The sequence below is a fragment of the Panthera uncia genome, chromosome D2 (assembly GCF_023721935.1).
Source record: "Panthera uncia isolate 11264 chromosome D2, Puncia_PCG_1.0, whole genome shotgun sequence".
Lineage (NCBI taxonomy): Eukaryota > Metazoa > Chordata > Mammalia > Carnivora > Felidae > Panthera > Panthera uncia.
The window spans coordinates 27,855,389-27,875,430 of NC_064818.1; the positions used below are offsets into that span (position 1 = coordinate 27,855,389).

The 20,042-nt window shown below is 35.3% G+C and overlaps 1 protein-coding gene across 9 annotated transcripts in view; it reads right to left on the minus strand.

The window, feature by feature from the left end:
• Window positions 1–20,042, minus strand: part of HERC4 (HECT and RLD domain containing E3 ubiquitin protein ligase 4) — a 136,110-nt gene that overhangs the window by 18,135 nt on the left and 97,933 nt on the right. For 7 of the 9 annotated variants that reach the window (XM_049645117.1, XM_049645114.1, XM_049645118.1 and 4 more), the window contains 4 exons: window positions 14,544–14,567; window positions 11,975–12,073; window positions 8,922–9,089; window positions 8,548–8,691 (listed from right to left, as the gene is read on the minus strand). In XM_049645117.1, coding sequence (XP_049501074.1) covers window positions 8,548–8,691; window positions 8,922–9,089; window positions 11,975–12,073; window positions 14,544–14,567 — 435 coding nt within the window. The remainder of the gene's footprint in view (window positions 1–8,547; window positions 8,692–8,921; window positions 9,090–11,974; window positions 12,074–14,543; window positions 14,568–20,042) is intronic. The other 2 variants (XM_049645116.1, XM_049645120.1) reach the window with 1 other exon arrangement.

Consider the following 20,042-nt stretch of genomic DNA (forward strand, 5'->3'; position numbering starts at 1 on the left):
AAATCTAACATCCAAGCAGCTCAACAAACTCAAAATCCACATCCAGACATATTTTAATCTAAGTGTTGAAAGTCAATTACAAAAACAGTGTTGAAAGCAGCAAAAGAGAAGCAACTCATCACAGCAGGGCTCCTCAATAAGATTAATAGCTGATTTCTAATCAGAAACCATGCATGTCAAAGACAGTGGAATGACACATTTAAAGAGCTGAAAGAAAAAACTGTCAAGCAAGAATTCTACATCCAGGAAATCTCAGATAAAGAAAAACTGAGGGAGTTTGTTGCTACTAGACCTTCCTTACAAGAAATGCTAAAGTTCAGTAGGCTGAAAGAAAAGGATGCCAGACAGTAACTCAAAGCCATACAAAGAAAAGAACTCTGTTAAAGGTAGCTACACAAGTACATATAAAAGTTAAAATTATTATATTTTTGACTCGCAACTCCCTTTTTTTCTATATATGGTTTAAAACTCAAACGTGTAAAGTAAGTATAAATCTACATTAATGGGCATACAACATATAAAGCTGGAGGGTGTGACAATAACAAAGAGGAAGGGACAGAGCTGTTTCAGGAGCAGAGTTTCTGCATAGTATGGAAGTTGGTATTAATTCAAACAAGACTGTTATAAATTTAAGGTGTTAATTGTAATCCTCAGAGCAACTACTCAGGGAAAGAAAATATGTATATATATATATATATATATATATATATAGAGAGAGAGAGAGAGAGAGAGAGAAAGGGAAATGAGAAAAGAATAAAAAAAACACACTAGACAAAACAATCAATTAAATTTTTAAAAAAGACAGTAATGGAGGCACTGAAGAGTAAGAGAGATATGACTTATAGGAAACAAACAGTAAAATGGCAGAAGTGCTTATCAGTAACAGCTTTAAATGTAAATGAATTAAATTCTGCAATCAAAAGGCAGAAACTAGCAGAACAGATTTTAAAAAACCATTATTCAACTGTAGCCAGTCCCTACTTTACAATGGTTCGACTTCCGATTTTTTTATTTTACAGTGGTGCAAAAGTGATACTCCACCAGTAGAAACCATTCTTCACATTTTAGATTTTGATCTTTTCCTGGGATAGCAATATGCACTATGTGCTGATCAGCGACAGTAAGCCACAGTTCCCAGTTAGCCATGCAATCATGAGGGTAAATGACCAATACACTTAAAACCATTGTGCCCATACAACCAGCCTATTTTTCATTTTCAGTTTACGATTCAATAAATTACGTGTGATATTCAATATTTGGTTATGAAAGAGGCTTAAGATGATTTTGCCCAACTATAGGCTGTTCTGAGCATGTTTAGTATAGGCTAGGCTAAACTCTAATGTTTGGTAGGTTAGGTGTAGTCAATGCATGTTTAACTTACAAAATTTCCAGTTTACAGTTTATTGAAACATAACTCCATAGTAAGTCTAGGAAGATGCTGTACATGCTGTCTACAAGCCTCACTTTAAATTCAAAGACACTAGATGGTGAAAGTTTGAGGGGTCCCCAGGTGGCTCAGCTGGCTGAGCATCAGACTTCAGCTTAGGTCATGATCGCGAGTTCGAGCCTCACATCAGGCTTGCTGTTGTCAGTGCAGAGCCTGCTTCAGATTCTCTGTCCCCCACTCTCTGCCCCTCCCTCGTTTGTACTCTCTCAAAAAAAAAAAAAAAAAAAAAAAAGTGAGAGTTTGAAAAAAATGATATGTCATGTAACTAGTAACCAAGAGAGAGATGAGTGGCTATACCAGTATCAGACAAAATAAACTTTAAATTAAAAATTATTACAAAAGATGAAGACATATTCTGATAAGCATCAATCCAAGAAGATGTAACATTTGTAAATATATACATACCTAACAATACAGCTTCAAAATACACACAAAACTGACACAATTGACAGGAGAAATGTGGTTCTAAAATAATAGTTGGAGGCTTAATATCCCAATATTCAATATATCAATAATGGATATAACAATCAGAAGATCAATAAGGAAATAGAGGACCTGAACAACACTACAGAATGACCAGACTGAACAGACAGCTTGGAACATTCCATTTAATAACAAGAGAATACATTATTCTCAAACGCAAATAGGATATTTTCCAGGAAAGACCATATGTTAGGTCAAAAATTAAGCCTCCAAAAATTTTAAGTTTATTCATTTATTTTTTAGGGGGGGGGGCAGGGAGGGAGGGAGACAGAAAATCCCAAGTAGGCTCCACACTGTTAGTGCAGAGTCTGATACAGGGTTTGAACCCACGTGAGATCATGACTTGAGATGCTTAAACGACTAAGCCACCCAGGCTCCCCTCCTTCTGCCTTGTTTTTTTTTAATAGATTTATTTTTAAGTAATCTATATACCCAAGTGGGGCTTGAACCCGGAGATCAAGAGTTGCAGCTCCACTGGACTGAGCCAGCCATGGACCCTCTATATTTCCTTCTGTTGTTGATTTCCAGTTTCATTCCACAGTAGTCAGAAAATTAATTTTTTATGATTTTAGTCTTTTTCAATTTATAGAGGCAATTTATAATTCCCAATCCGTAGGTAAATTTGTAGTTACAAACATATATATTAAAAAAGAAAATGGGTGGGGGGATGGGCTAAATGGGTAAAGGGCATTAAGGAAGACACTTGCTGGGAGTTATACATAGGGAATGAATCACTGGAATCTACTACTGAAATCACTACTGCACTATATGGTAACTAACTTGGATGTAAATTAAAAAATAAATTAAAAAAAAAAAGAAAAAATATCTCAAATCAATAATCAAACTTCATACCCTAAGGAACTATAAAAAGAAGAGCAAACTAAACCTGAAGCTAGTAGAGGGAGATAACAATAAAGATGAAAGTGGAGATAAATAAAATATAGGAGAGAAAAATACATAGAAGCAAAGTTGATTCTTTTAAAAAAGCAACAAAACTGACAAACCTTTAGTTAGAATGACCAAGAAAAAAAAAAGACTCACATTACTAAAATCAGGATTGAAAGTGGGGACATTACTATCATCCTTACAGAAATAAAAAGGATTGTAAGATAATACTATGAACAACCGTGTAACAAAATAGATAATCTAGATGAAATGGGCAAATTCCTAGGAACATACAAACAACCAAACTGACACCAGAAGAAAAAGAAAAAGAAACACAACCTGTAACAAGAAACTGAATCACTAATCAAAAACCTTCCAACAGGGGCACCTGGGTGGCTCAGTGGGTTAAGTGTCTGACTTTGGCTCAAGTTGTGGTCTCAGCGTTCTTGAGTTTGAGCCTCTGCCAGAGCCTAATTCTTGTTCTCTGTCTCCCTCTCTCTGACCCTCTCCTGTGTTTGCACTCTCTCACTCTCAAAAAATAAACATTAAATAAACAAAAAAACCTTCCAACAAAGAAAAGCCTATGACCAGATTCTACCAAACATTTAAAGAATAATTAACACCAATTTTTCCTCTTCCAAGAAATGGAAGAGGGAACATTTTCTAACTCATCTGTGAGGTCAAATACCATGACACCAAATACCGACAAAGGCATCACAAACACCAAAAAGAAATCTATAGACCAGTATTCTTAATAAATAAGGATAGAAAAATCATCAACAGAATATTAGCAAACTGAATCCAGCAGCATATTAAAGTATTATACACCATGACCAAGTGGGCTTTATCTCAAGAACACAAGGTGGTTCAACATAGGAAAACGCACCAATGTAATACATCACATTAAAGGAATGAAGGAAGGAAACCACATGATCATCTGGATGCACAAAAGCATCTGACAAAATACCGCTCTCTTTCATGATAAATATACTCAACAAACTAGGCATAAAAGAGAACTTCCTTAACGTTAAAAAGGAATTTATGAAAAATCTAACATCCCACCAGATCAGGAAAAACAAAAGCATGTGCACTCTTACCAACTTGTATTTGACAGTATACTGGAAGTTCTAGCCAGGGCAATTAGATGCAAAAAAAAGAAATAAAGGTATCTAAATTGGAAGGAAAGAAGTAAAATTAAATCTATTGCATTTGTGGATGCCATGATCTCGTATAAAGAAAATCCATCCACAAAACAATCTATTAGAGCTGATAAATGAATTTAGCAAAGTTGCATAATACAAGATTAAAACACAAAAAGTAGTTGTACTTCTTTTAGTATCTGTGCTGCCAAAGCGAGCATAATCAGTTGTATTTCTATACCTAGCAGTGAACAAACCAAATATAAAATTTATACAAAGCTACAGTAAACAAATAGTGCTGTACTGACATAAGGATGGATAGATAGATAGATAGATAGATAGATATATCTCACTAGAATAAAAAACTAAGAGTCCAGAAATAAATCCATATTTTTGTAGTCAATTAAATTTCAACAAGGGTACCAAAACCATTCAGTAAGGAAAGAACAGCCTTTTTAACAAATAATAGTAGGACAACTAGTTATTCACATGCAGAGAATGAAGCTGAACTCTTACCTCACACCATAGCCAAAAATTAACTCAAAATAGACCAAAGACCTATAACAGCTAAAACTGTAAAACTCTTAGAAGAAAATTCACAGGTTAATCTTCATGACTTTGCAATAGTCCATGGGTTCTTAGTTATGACACCAAAAGCACATGCAACAAAAGAAAAAAATAGATAAATAAGACTCCAACAAAATTTAAAACTTTTGTGTGCAAAAAGATATTATCAAGAAAGTGAAAAGGCAACCATAAAATGGGAGAGAATATTTGCAAATCACATATCTGATGAGTCCAGTATCCAGAATATACAAAGAACTCTTCAAACTCAACAAAATGACAATCTAATTTTAAAATGAGCAGAGGGCTTAAAAGACATTTTGCTAAAGAATGTGACAAATCAGGGGCGCCTGGGTGGCGCAGTCGGTTAAGCGTCCGACTTCAGCCAGGTCACGATCTCACGGTCCGTGAGTTCGAGCTCCGCGTCAGGCTCTGGGCTGATGGCTCGGAGCCTGGAGCCTGTTTCCGATTCTGTGTCTCCCTCTCTCTCTGCCCCTCCCCCGTTCATGCTCTGTCTCTCTCTGTCCCAAAAATAAATAAAAAACGTTGAAAAAAAAAAAAATTAAAAAAAAAAAAAAAAAGAATGTGACAAATCAAACACATCAACTAGCCATTAAGGAAATGCAATTTAGTACCCCAGCACTTCATACCCACTATACTAATAAGAAATATATATAAATAAAAAACATTTTTGAAATATAGAATTTAAAAAAAAGGAAAATAGCAAATGTTGCCCACGAAGTAGAGAAATTGGAATCCTCACATACTGCTGATGGGGAGGTAAACAGTTTGGTGGTTCCTTAAAAAGTCAAACTGAATTATAATATGACCTAGCAATTCCACTCCTAGGAATACACCCAAACTAATTGCAGTGTGCAAACAAAAACTTGCACATAAATGTTCATAGCAGCATTATTCAGAGCATTTTACCAAAAGAGGTAAATAGCCCAAATGTCTATTGACTGATGGATAAACAAAATGAGGTATATTCATACAAATGAATATTATTCAGTTAAATGGAACGAAGTACTGATATGTGGTACAGCATGGATGAACCTTAGAAGCATGCTAAGTGAAAGAAGCCAGCCACAAAACGCCACATATTGTACAACTTCATTTATAGCAAATATCAAGAAAAGACAAATCCACAGAGACAAACAATAGAGTAGTGGTTATCAGGGGCTGGAGGGAGAAGGAAATGAGGAATAACCGCTTAATATGTACAGGTTTCCTGTTGAGGTGATGAAATGTTCTGGAACTAGAAAGTGGTGCTGGTTGCACAACACTGTGAATATACTAAATGCCACTGAATTGTACATTAAAAAAACTCCTAAAATGGTGAATTTTGTTATGAATTTTACTTCATTAAAAAAAGTTTTTAAAAGAACATATAGCCTTCTGCCTTCTCCCTCTCCTGGTCAGGACTGAGGTTTAGGGTAATACACTTACTCTGAGGTAGTGGTCCAGTATGTCTAGGGCTGAGCTTTCAGCCAGTGTAGCAAGAAGAGCGACTACATACAGGGTAGATTAAGTAAGTATCTTGAAGATGATAGCTATGAAGTTTCTCACTGGTGATTTAAGTCACATAAAATGGACAAGAAGGCTAGAGTAAACTCTATGGTGTTTGCATAGTATAGAGATATCAGTATGATCTCACAGTTAGAAACCATACATATGTTGGAAATCATGAGATGTGTGCATATGTGTGTGCATACACTTAGTTCCTAACTCTGTCTGCTGAGAATCTGAAAGCAATGACTATCTGGTAGCAGTTGAGTACACTTAGCATTCAGAGCACGATTTCTGAATACTATTTCCATCTGAAGAAGCGAGGGCTTTTAAGGAAAAAAGGCTAATGCTAGAGCTGGGGTAAACACAAGAAGAGCCTGTAACATTTATTGTACCAAATGTAAAGAATAATTAAGGAAAAATTGGGACACATCAAAAGTACACAAAAGAGGAACCAGTTCAACAGGGCTCCCATTGGTGAAATCAAGATAAACTGAAAAGATCTCACAGAGATCCACAATAAAGCTTGTTAAGACTGCCCCACCCCTGGTCTCAAAACATTACCTCTCTGCAGAACTGAATGAAGTCCCACAGAACTCTCTGTGTTCCTAGCAGGACAGGCCTCCACCCCATATACCCTCTTAAATTCTATCTACCATACCATTAACAAACTACCCCACAAGACCAAGCCAAGAAGGAGACTGTAATTCAATCAGATTATCCACCTACCTCAAAGGTCATCAGGACTACTCCACCATGTCTTACATGTCTGTTTCTCAACATAGGAAGCCTCAAAATCACAGGTTATCCCTAATCCCATCTTATGTGGCACCATACAGGCCCTAAAATCTGACACAATCTTACAACTATCTTTGCTCCACTAAACGCTTTCACTGTTTGCCCTGGAACTCACAATCTATCATTTGGAAAATTGCCCATATCCTAAAATTCTATCCAAATTTTCCTTCCTCTTTTGTAAATGAAGAAGACTGTGTTCTGAGGACACTATTTCCCCTGTAGCTCTCATAAATGGTGTCTGTTTTCTCTTCCAACACTTCATACGATTCGGCATAGAAGTTAAGTCTCCTGGTCTTCACTCCTTCTAGGTCTCCTTCCATTTGCCTTCTTAAAACCCCCAGCTCCTCTAAAAAACAGGGCAACTGCATATAACCCTGCTAGTGCACTGCTCTCTATTATTTGTACAGCTCTCCTGGGAGTATACTCAAAGGACAAAAAAAAAAAAAAACAACAAAAAAACCCTGCAAAAACAAGTTAAAAAAAAAAAAAGAAACAACTATTTTCAGCTTTTATCATGATACTGGTGGTAATGTTGGTACTGTTAGGCAGCAAATGTAGAGTTTTGGAGTATTTTTTCATACCAAGTACACCAGATAGTAAGGAAGCTACGAAAGAGTAATAAAGTTGTATCAAAAGAACTCAGATGCCAACTTGCAGAGCTCTCCCTAGACAAAGATAATATGAGCATCAATAAAGATAATAATAACTATGATGGACTAAAAACATCAAATATGTTTAAATCCATGAAAAAAAAACTGAAAAAATAAATTGTCATCACTGGAATATGCCAATGAACAGATTTATTCTTTTGAAAAATTGTTAACTACAGAGAGAGAATCCATTCCCATATGAATTGTACTACTAAGGAACCAAATACTACATAGAGGGAAATTTCTCTGTATAGAAGTACCCAAGCCAATAAAATGAAAAAGAAATGTTAGAGTAGCACCATTTTGCAACCCCTAATAAATTAATGAGGCACTGATCATCAATGACTGCTAATATCACAAAGGATAGTCAGCCTCCTGAAATATGAATAAATAACACATCAAGGTTTTTAGAACCAATAGTAAAATATTCTATTCAAAATTCTTTCAACTCATTCTACAAACTGAACCATCCGTCATTTATACTCTCTAAATCAAGGGGCAGTGAACTTTCTGTAAGGGAAAAGATGGTAAATATTTCAGGCTTTGCTGATAATACAGTCTTTGTCTTAACTACTCAACTCTGCCTCTCCCAGCTGTAGCTAGAAAGCAGCCATGAACATGAGCAGGTAACAAAGTGGGCATGACTTTATTTACAAGAACATGTGCTGGAAAGAACTTAGTTTATGGACTGTAATTTGCTGCGTAGTTACCTCTGCCCTAAACGATAAGTTAGAAAAATCAATGATTGCTACTGATAAATTAATTCTTCCCAAAAGAGAAGTTAATCTGGTAATAATTATTCAATCCTAAATCTAAATCAGCGGAAAGAAAGGTCATCATTCTCAGGCTGACCATTCCTTTATTTTGCTAACTGGAAATGTGTGGGAAGCATTAATGTGTTCTGACGACTTTGAGTCCAAAAGTTTATAATTTTTCAAATTGTGGTAAAGCAGATCTCTGAATAAAATGTTAGGAATTCAGTAATAACTCTTATTTACTGAGTTAACTTGACACATGTAGGTATACATACATAGGTATATACATAGAAATAATTTAGATGGTTGGACTTCACCTTATCAGAAAACCAAATGAGCCTGGAATCTTCATAATACCTAAACATGCCATATTTAGGATCCAATAATTCCCTCATGATGAGCAAGAAAAATTCTTTGCGTACTCCTCCTGCATCAACAGCATCTTCTCCAACAAATATAACCTAAAATAGCATAATGCAAACACTGAATGTAAAGAAATGGAAGTATATTCTGGAGAGCCCATAACGTGTAATTTATCACAATAAATGCTCAGCAATTAACAGTTTAAAAAATTTTTTTAGGTTTTATATAGTTTTATTTATTAAGTTTCAAAGATACATTAAAAACAGAAAAACTTTAAACGTATTTTCTGAATAAAGTCCCAATTATATAATAGAAAATGTCAAATTACCTTGAGTGGCTTTTTGTAGTCTATATTCTTTGTTTTCCTAAGGACTTCCATTGCATCTCCTACAATATTTTCTCTGCGTACAACTAGAATTAAGCAGGGATTCACAGATTCAATCACCGGGAGAAAAAGAGAGGAGACATTCTGTCTATGGGCCTGGTCAATAGCCATCTAGAAAACAAAAGATTAAAATTTTAATACAATGCTATAAAGAAACTATAAAGGTGACTGGGTAAGCTAACTTCTACCTATTAATTATAATCCTATATTTATAATTCCTATAATAGTTCCTATGCTACTTAATTCACATAACACCTCACACAGTATCTAATAGAGCATAAGAGCTTAATAAACTGTATTCTCAGCATAATGAGTGTCCTATTGAATGTTTTTTTTTAATGTTTTAATTTTAGAGAGAGGGAGACAAAGAGAGAGGGACAGAGGATCAGAAGTGAACTTTGTGCTGACAGCAGAGAGCCCAATGCAGGGCTCGAATTCATGAACCGTGAGATCACGACCTGAGCCAAAGTCAGACGCTTAACCTACTGAGCCACCCAGGCGCCCCTTGAATACTTTTATACTAATGTATAGCTAATGATACCATTATGCAAGCATGGAACTATAATAATATGGTAAATCTAAACACTGCTATTTCTCAAAAGATAAGCGGGATGAAGAGTGAGGAGAAAAAAGAAAACAGCATTAAAACAACCTCAAATGAGAATAAGGAACAGCCTGGCTGAGGAGTTATAGAAATTCATTTAGTAGGGGCGCCAATGTGGCTCAGTCTGTTAAGCATCTGGCTTTTGATTTCGGCTCAGGTCATGATCTCACAGTTCGTGAGTTTGTGGGATGGAGCCCTGTGTCAGGGTCTGCACTGCCAGTACAGACCTTGCTTGGGATCTCTTCCTCTCCCTCTGCCCCTCCCCCCAGCTCGTTCTGTTCTCTCTCTCTCTCACAAATAAACATTAAAATAAATAAATAAATAAACATAAAAAAAAAAAAAGAAAGGAATTCATCTAGAAGAGTGATCACCATGTTCACAAACCAAGCATTTGGCTTTCACCATTTAAAGCCTTTGTTCATTTCTTATGGTTTTCCCAGTGTTCTTATCCTAAAATGGAATGTACTATGTATTAAAAGCATGTGGTGATTATTGTTTTAAGAAAGACCATCAAAAACTAGTTCACCAGTTGTTAGTATAAACCCTACAAAAATATTTCTCCTGGATATGCCTGGATAGCTCAGTCAGTTGAGAGACCAACTTTTTTTTTTTTCCTAATGTTTATTCATTTTTGAGAGAGAGACATAGCACGTGTGGGGGGGGGGGAGGGAGGGGGGCTGGTGTAGGGCAGAGAGAGGGGGAGACAGAATCCAAAGCAGGCTCCAAGATCTGAGCTATCAGCACAGAGCCCGATGTGGGGCTTGAACCCACAAACTGTGAGATCATGAACTGAGATGAAGTCAGATACCCAACCAACTGAGCCACCCAGGCGCCCCAGGAGACCAACTCTTGATTTCAGGTCAGGTCATTAAACCAGGGTGGTAGGATCAAGCCCTGCATTGGGATCCACACTGAGTGGTGAGCCTGCTTAAGATTCTCCCTCTTGGGGCATTTCTCAGTTTCAGCTCAGGTCACCATCTCACATTTCGTGAGTCTGAGCCCCAATCGGGCTCTAAGCTGACAGCACGGAGCCTGCTTGGGTTTCTCTCTCCCTCTCTCTGCCCCTCCCCCACTTGTGCTGTCTCTGTCTCTCTCAAAATAAGTAAATAAACTTAAAAAAAATTTATAAAAATTTTTTTAAAAATTAGCCTTAAAAAAGAAAAAAGATTCTCGCTCTCTCTCCCTTTGCCCCTCTTCCCTGCCTGCGTATACACGTGCTTACTCTCTCTAAAAATAAAATGTGTATTATTTCCTCTAATGATGAAAATGGATATAAGCACATATGTAAAATTCCCCCTAGTGTTTATTATTTAAATATCTAGAGGCATTTAAAATACCAAAGGCATTTATTTTAAAGGAATGAAAACAGCTATCAAAATTGTGGTGGGGTGCTGATAATTTTTTAAAGCATTTTTAGATTTTAAGAGCTCAAGCTTTCTTCTTACCCTTTTCTTAATCCTTAGCCTCTATAGTCTGATATTCTATACTAGAAAATAAAACTCAAAACCTTTTTAAATTTACAGGTTCAAAAGATACAGCACATCTACTATAGTTCTTAAAATGATAATGTAAGTTAGTTAAAAAAAAAAAACCCTCATTATAAATGAAAAAATGTTCAACATAAAACAGAGCAGAGGAGAAAGGAGATGGAAGAGCAGGAGACGACCAACCTCAGGAAAATGTCTTACTTATTACTAACACTTTCTTCAAGGAAACTTCATATCCTCCCCCTAACACGTGATCAAATACCTCTTACTTTAACATCACATCACCTCTGGTTACTTCCATCTTTTACCAAGTATATAAATATGGAATATATAATGAAGCAAGATTTGAAACAAACCCAAGTTTATCAAGTAAGCTAATAAAACTGTTTATAAAGATTACATATTTCTACAATGAAAGATGTTTATACCATTTTTTAGATATAAATGATTAAAAGCTAAACTATTCTATTTTCATTTAAATATATATAAGCCTTCGTAACAGTACACTTGTCACATGCAATTATAAGGTACCTTTGCAAAGGTACAGAATGTTCCCAAAGATTACAGATTATAGGCAAACTTCAAATATTTACTTTTTTTAAAAAAATGTTTTATTTATTTTTGAGAGAGAGAGAGAGAGAGAGAGAGAGAGAGAAAACGAGGGGGGAAGGGGCAAAGAGAGAGGGAGACACAGAATCCAAAGCAGGCTTCAGGCTCTGAGCTGTCAGCACAGAGTCTGATGTGGGGCTTGAACCCACAAAGTGCAAAATCATGACCTGAACAGAAGTCAGATGCTTAACCAACTGAGCCAACCAGGTGCCCCAACAAATATTTACTTTTTAAAAACATTACAGAAACAATTCCAAAACCATTCTCAAGTCAGTTAGTATTAAACTATATCTTACCTGCATCTGTAAGACTGCATCTGTTTGTAACAGAGTAGTTTTTGCTTGGGCATCAAATACAAATGGATATGTGCAGATTGTAACAGGAATATCTGCCAACTGGAAATAAAATTAACTTATTAGAACAAACTGATTTGTGATATATTTTTTGTAGGTACTGTCATTTCTTTTAAAGCTGATCATATTCTTGGTTTATTCACCTGTATGTTATCCAGGAATTATAAATATTGTGCTTCCTTTCAAATATGGAATTTTTACTGATTATCAGATGAGGCACTGGAATAACCCCCATTCTCAATAACCTCAATTTTAGGAAGGAATTATATACTTGAAAGTACATACAATTGTAAATTACAAGGATCTTTTGCTTAACATGTATTAACTTCAAGATTCAGTAAATTAGGAGGCAAATATATCTTAAAGTTGGGGGCTCCTATGTTAAATACATTACCCAGTTCTAGAGTACCCAAGGCTACTCTAGCAACCGAGGCCAATGATAAGCAATCTGCTTATTCATTCATTTAACAGTTATATACTGCATGCCGTTAGGGTACCAACACTATTGTAAGTCAACAATCTTTCATTCATTTAACCTACAAAATAAGTACCATGAAGTACCATTATTTCCTGTCAATCTTTAAAGCTGAGAAACCGGATTATTACCATTATCACACATTACCCACCTTACAGACAATTATTTAACCTAGCAAGTAATACAGTGATTGATTGCTAAGTATTTTAACAATGCAGAAAAATACAAAGATCTATGAACTTCTAGTCACAGATTCTTGCAGTCAAAGGAGGCCGTATTCCTACCATCTACCCAACAAGGCAATGTTTTTGTGTCAGCCCTGAAACGGAGACCCTGCTGTAAGGTTTCTAGTGAAGACTTTCAATACACCATGAAAAAATCCACTTCTTATGTGCTTAGGAAGTTCTTCTTATTAAGTCTGAATCTACATTTATAAACATCATTATGCATTACTTTGTTTTGTATTGCAATCTTCATTGCAGGGAAGCCTATATGGTTTAAAATATTTCAAGTGCCCATGCTCTCTCTAAATTGTCTTTTTTCCATAGTAAACATTCCCAGTTTTTCCAGCCATTCTGACAATACTATGGTTTCCAGCCCTTCTCCATCTCGACTGCCTTCTTTTAAATGTATTTTAATTTATATAAGTCTCTCTTAAAAACAAACAAAATAATCTAATAGGGCCCAATCAGTACAGTATACAATGAGACTATCAACTCTTTGTTGACAACATGTAAGACAGCATCGTGGGTTATATTAACCTTACAGTAAATTATCATTTTTCATTATTTTTCATATGACAATTTTTACCTTGATCCTGTATTTGTGTCACTACCTACTGATGGTAGAATGTCATTTCACAATTCTGAAATTTAAAACTACCAAAATGATTTCTCAGGTCCCTTTTGGTTTCAAAAGTCTATGATTTCATAATTTTATGTGCTATTTCTATGTGAAGATAAGGAAGCAAACAATATTAGGCCTATAATATAAAGTTAATTCTAAATGCTTCACTGGTTCAAGTCCTGGGAAAAATGCAAAACAAAACAAGAAAACCTGAAGTCTATAATGAAAGTATAAAAGAAGTATTAGAACAATTCCAAGTATTAAAAAGGTTATTCAGGTTTGTTGATAATATAAACCAAAGTGCTAAAACTTTATATGCTAAGACAGTATATTATACAAAGTGAGGAAGATGACCATACTGAGTTTATTTAACTTTATGATGATCATTTTGAGTATTAATTATTAGCTTAAAAATTGAAGATCATTTTAGTTCTATAAAATATTTTTTGCCTTACTGGGTAAGCATTTGTCAGATTTTAAAACTTTGCTTTTTTATATTACAAAGGACACGTGTTAATTTTATACTGGAAGACTTTAGGAGGGTAGACATTATTTTAAAGCAAATATTGTTGGGGTGCCTGGCTGGCTCAGTCAGTACAATATGCGACTCTTGATCTCAGGGTTGTGAGTTTGAGTCCCACATAGGGTGGAGAAAATAAAATCTTAATTAAAAATTATTTTTTTATTTTTAAAATAGAAATCTTTTTTTTTTTTTTTTTTTTTTTAAGAGAGAGAGAGAGTGGGGGAGAGGGGCAGAGGGAGACAGAGGGAAAGAATCCTAAGCAGGCTCCATGCTCAGAGCGGAGCCTGATGTGGGCCTCAATCCCACAACCCAGGGATCATGACCTGCACTGAAACCAAGAGTCAGACATTCAACCAACTGAGCCATCCAGGCAGCCCCAAAATAAAATTAAAAAATAATAATAAAGCAAATATTGTTGAAAGGCATCATACAAGTGTAATGATAACTAAAACAGAGGTTTTAATTTTCTTCAAAAAACTCCTTTGAAATGTTATATAGGACAACTCCTATATAGTCATTAAAAAATTTTATATATATGGATAGATAGCTATATCTACCTATCTATATATAAATTTATCAAACTAAATAGGAAACTTGCTCTCCTATTACTTAAGATAAAACAGAGTATATCTTACTCTGAACATGAGACTTTATTACACCAAACTTACCTCAGTTAATCCATGGTTGACATCCTAAGACAGCAGTGCAGAACGTAACAGTAATGAGGAAAGAGCAATGTTAGTGTCCAAATTTAACTATTTCTATTCAAAGTAGCATTTCATATATTTTGCTACAGAATACTGAATTAATGAAGTAGACCAAAATATACCTACAACAAAACTTACCCTTTTCATGTGCATCTTATATATCTATACCTATAAAACTAAGACCTTTCTTTCATGTATCTTGTGGTCATAAAATTATCAAGGCTTGAACATAATGAAATTTGACTTTAGCAACTAAGCACCCCAATTGTAGAATTCAGGTAAAATGTGGAAACTAATCCTAAGTCCTAAGCTTGGTCTTGAAGAAGTCATTTTATGTCTTAGTTTCTCCACCTGGAAAATGGAGAAAATATTCCCCAACTTCTCCCCAAGGACTTGGTTAAATCTTGACAAAATGCTTGAAAAGTATTTAGCATATTAAAATACTATATGAAAACAAAGTGAAGAAAATAAGCCATTAAATGTTTTTACTTGTCAGAAATAACGAACGAAAACTTAGGATATCTTACATTAAGGATTCTTTAACACTGAATTAGCTTAAAACTGAAAGTACAAAGGGGCGCCTGGGTGGCTCAGTCAGTTAAGCATCTGACTTCTGCTGAGGTCATGATCTCGCAGTCCATGAGTAGAGCCCTCCATCGGACTCTGGGCTAACAGCTCAGCTCAGAGCCCGGAGCCTGCTTCAGATTCTGTGTCTCCCTCTCTCATGCTCCTCCCCTGCGTGCACTGTCTCTCCCTCTCTCAAAAAATAAATCAACATTTAAAAAAAAAAATTTTGTTTTTAATTGAAAGTATATGACAGGGTTTAGGAGTTGGTAAACAGAAAGAAAAAATGAGGAGAGAAAGAGAGATTTACGAAGGGAATAATAATGGATATTATAATGAAAGCTTACTACTTCACTCAACGGAAAGATACACTTTCTTGCAGAATGCTTCTACATATACTCAGGGTACAGACTCATATAAAGTGTTAGAATTTCCAAAAACACGTCACTAAATTTGCAGATGGTACTTAGCATAATGAGGAATTAATCTTACCCAAAGAGAGGTCTGCTTTTGCCCTAAGCTGCTGGGGGTGATCTATGGGCAGCTGGAATGTCAAGCCTCATAGGAGTGTCTTTGTCTGAGAGCTCTGGACCATTTGGTTATCATTTCTGCCTTCAGAAGAAGTGGACGCTAAAGGTTATCGGCATAGGCAGTATGTAATCAAGCCTCAATAAAAACTCTGGGCCTCAAGGATCTGGTGAGCTTCTGTGGTTGCCAATATTCTGTGAGTATCACCACACAGAGATGCTAGGAAAGTAACTCATCCCTGACTCCACAGGGAGAAGAAAATAGAAGCTGTGCCTTTGGTACCTCTTCCAGAGTCCATTCTATGTGCTTTTCCCCCTAATTTCAATCTGTATGCTTTCCATACAATAAACTGTTAACATCACTGTAACAGTTTCCAGTGAGTTCTGTGAGAACTTGTAGCAAATTATTGAACCTCAGTGTGGTGTGAGGAACCCCTCAAACTTGGAATTCGCACCAGAAGTGAGTGCAGTCTTGTGCTGTCTATTCCTTATAAATTCATAGCTTGCTAAATGCTCGCACACTTTGGGGGTACCTTTGGAGACTTTAAGATCTGAGCAAAGATCTAGGGTTCTCTCGTTGTGCTAAACAAAGCCAAAGCAGTATAAAAATAAGCAAAATAAGACTCTATACAAATCCTACTTGGAGAAAGGTTATTTATTGATAGTAGTTTCTTCCAAAAAATTCAGAGTACCAAGTTATCACTACATCAGTGCCCCTACTAACAATGTTAACAAGAACATATTTAGAAGCTGTACTGCTGAAATGCCTTTTAGATTACACCAGTTTAATTTGAAACCAACTTCACAGGCACATGTGACATTCTTTTACAGTATATCTTGTGGGGACATTTTAAAAATGCTATTACTATCATGAAAGCTTGAATAAGCAAAGAAATACCTTTCAATATTTTCTGACTACCTATATAGCCTGCTTGACAACTATACTAGATACCAATATAGTTTATATCATGGGAGATTAAATTTATTCTTAAATAAATAATAAAATATATATGCACTATTTTTATTGCTACATGTAAACAGATAAAGGTGCTATGCATATCGTTATGCATTGGAGAAATCAATAAGATTGTTGGAATTTATAGTATGACTAAACCATACTAAAGCAGAACCTATTTGACTGTAGGATGATGTAAGCTGAAAGGAATATAGGAAATAATGGGATTTGTGGAAAGCTTGAGAAGCTTTTAGATATCAAGTGAAACTATTATCTAGGAGAGAGGCATCCAAGGGTGAAACAGATTAAGATCATTATTAGAAATTTCAACTTAAAGGTTAAGGATCTTAGACAAAAGCTCAAACATTTAAAACAATTTTTTAATGTTTATTTATTTATTTCTGAGAGGGAAAGAGAATGCAAGCTGGGGAGGGGCAGAGAGAGACAGAGAGAGAGAGAGACAGAGAGAGAGAGACAGAGAGAGAGAGACAGGGGCACAGAATCTGAAGGAGGCTCCAGGCTCCAGGCTGTCAGCACAGAGCCCAATGCGGGGCTTGAACTCACAAACCGTGAGATCATGACCTGAGCAGAAGTCAGATGCTTATAAACTGACTGAGCTACTCAGGCACCCCAAGAGCTCAAACATTTTTAAAAAGGTAAATGCAAAAAGGAAAAAAGGTAAATGCTTAAAAGAGCATGGATGAACTCTAGAGTTGCAATGTACTTGTTATATTATTTGCAAATCTGATTCAGTCAAAGTAGTATTTCCAAGGGAAATTTAAAAGGAAAACAAAGTCATGAGGGTTGGAGACAGGCTCTATCATAAAACATGTGAGGTTACTTAAAGGTTTATTGCTAAAAATTCAACATATCACTCAATGTGTGACCTACTATTGGCTCCAAATCCACATACTCAAGTAATAGTTGTTGGCTGTTTTTAGAGTGGAAGTCCTGAAACTGGGTCAAGGCATGCCTAATTTTAGTTGCTCAATGTCCCAGAAGCTGGAGTGAGAAAGGCTTTAAGGAATGTTCCAAAAGTCAGGTTCTCATGGTCTAAAGCAGACTTCACTAAAGATGCTTTTAACACCAATGGTTAATGATGGTTCCAGTTGGTTATAGACAAAAAGATGGAGCTCATTGGCACATTTTAGTTTCAACTAATTACTTATGGCAAAGCACTATACCACTGCTGGTGTCATTTTGACTTAATGATGTAACACAGGATTATTCTAAGGGGATACTCAAGTTAATGAAGTGATTCCAGTAAATATGAAAGGTCTTGGCGATTAAATGAAAATAAAAAGACAGCATCTAAAACATGAAGGAAATGGAAATACACAAATATAATTTGGTAATCCAATACATAATCAGTCTAAGAGTTTAGTCTGTAAAATATTAACGCCATTAAAAATGATTAGGGAGCTTTACAAAGCAAGGATGAACTTTTCTAGGAAATATTACAGCTGCAAAGGAGCACAAATGTACTTTAATTTCTTCTTTTTATTAAATGAAAACAAAACTCAAACCCAGAAAGTACTGGGGGATATTTCCAAGCTGGTCTCCCCAACTGTTATATCAGTCTATCCTTCTAGTTTGCTGGTGAACATGTCATGCTGCTAGCTCAGCACTGTTAAAGTGCAACTTAACTCCATAGAACAAAGATAGTGATGATTTATATACATAGCACAATTAATATCAAATAAATATGACTTACGACTTTAAAAAACATGTATGTAATACAACATGAAAGACTAAAAATTTCACCAATTTACCAAGTATCTTCATTAGTATCTACTTATATATGACATGCCTTCCATAGGTATACAGTTCTTGAAATAAATTGTATTTCAAGATATGTATTTTTTAAATTATATAATAAGAACCTTATAGTAATACAAACAAGCGGACCCAGCATAGACCATTCTATACTTCATTCTAAATTAGTCCATTTTTACTAAGTAAATATTGACGATATGTAGGATAGTAACTAAAAGTATAAGAGAAGGAAGAAAAAACAACAAAGTTTAGTAGCAACCACTAAAGTATTTTCAACTTAAATGCAAAGTTAAAAGAAGGTAAGGAAATATACAACTAAGAACAGTACTTAGAAAATGGAGAAAAATCAAATATCAGAAGAGAAAAAGAACCCATGTGCCATTTTATTTTGCCTAGAGATTACTGTGGAGGGAGAAAAACAGATAAAAAGCTGAAAAATCCAACTGAAAAAAGTTTCATACACCAAGATCAGAGTCTTGACGGGTGCCTGGCTGGTTCACTTGGTAGAGTGTGTGACTCCTGATTTCATGGTTGGGAGTTTGAGCCCCATGTTGGGTGTAGAGATTATATATATACATACTTATAACCAATCTTTAAAATGATCAGAGTCCTGATAAACAAAAAAACAGAGAAGCTTACAGTAACCAGCAAGAGTAGGAGGATCAAGCAAAACACTTTACAGAGTTAGGTTAAAAAGGATAGGAAAATGAAAGGGGATGAGGTGAAAAGTTAGAAGTCTCAGCAGTACAAAAAAGGATATTATAAGAAAAGCAAAGAACTTCACAGAATTAGTTTTTAATGTTTAGAGATCAGGGAAGTATATACGTGCTGGATTCTTAAAATCCTTGACTGGGAAAGAAAAGAAATGGAGGAAAAAAATTTTTAACAGATTATAGCATAAAGCAAATATAATAAAGGTAAACAATTTCCTTACAGTATTGAGAACAAGGTAAAGTTACATATATATGAATACATGTGTATATAAGTAAAACTTAAAGATGTATATTTCTTATAATTCATAGTAATTATGTTTTATCAAAGAATATTGTAAGCTTGCAATATTGTGAAGCAATGGAACTACTTTAAGATTATAACTTATTCAATAGTGTTACGTATGTGTATATATACACATATATATGCATTTACATACATGTATATACATATGTTAATGTGTATACAAACATACATACACCTCTGTATCATCACAAAACAGCATGTAAGTATATTTAGAATAGATTTTTTTAAATCTTAGAGTGTTAATGTGATGTTCAGCCTAGCATTAAGACTAGCAATACAAGCATGAATTTTATTAAAAAGCCTCAGGAAAAGAGTCTTTAGAGTTATGTGTAAACGTGAAATGTGGAATAAGCGCTTTTAACTCTCTCAAAGAAGGGAGCTTTGTGAAATCAAATGTCATAATATAAATTAATGAACTATATAAATAAGAGGTACACAAAGACCTTCAAAGTAAATGCCAGCTTTCTTTTCCCAGAGGTAGATTAGAAGAACCCAAATCACAGGTTCTGCATTCTGATTTCTAAGATTTGATATTAGGGGCACCCGATGGCTCAGTCGGTTAACTGTCCAACTTCAGCTCCGGTCATGCTCTCAGTTCAGTTAGTGGGTTTGAGCCCCGCG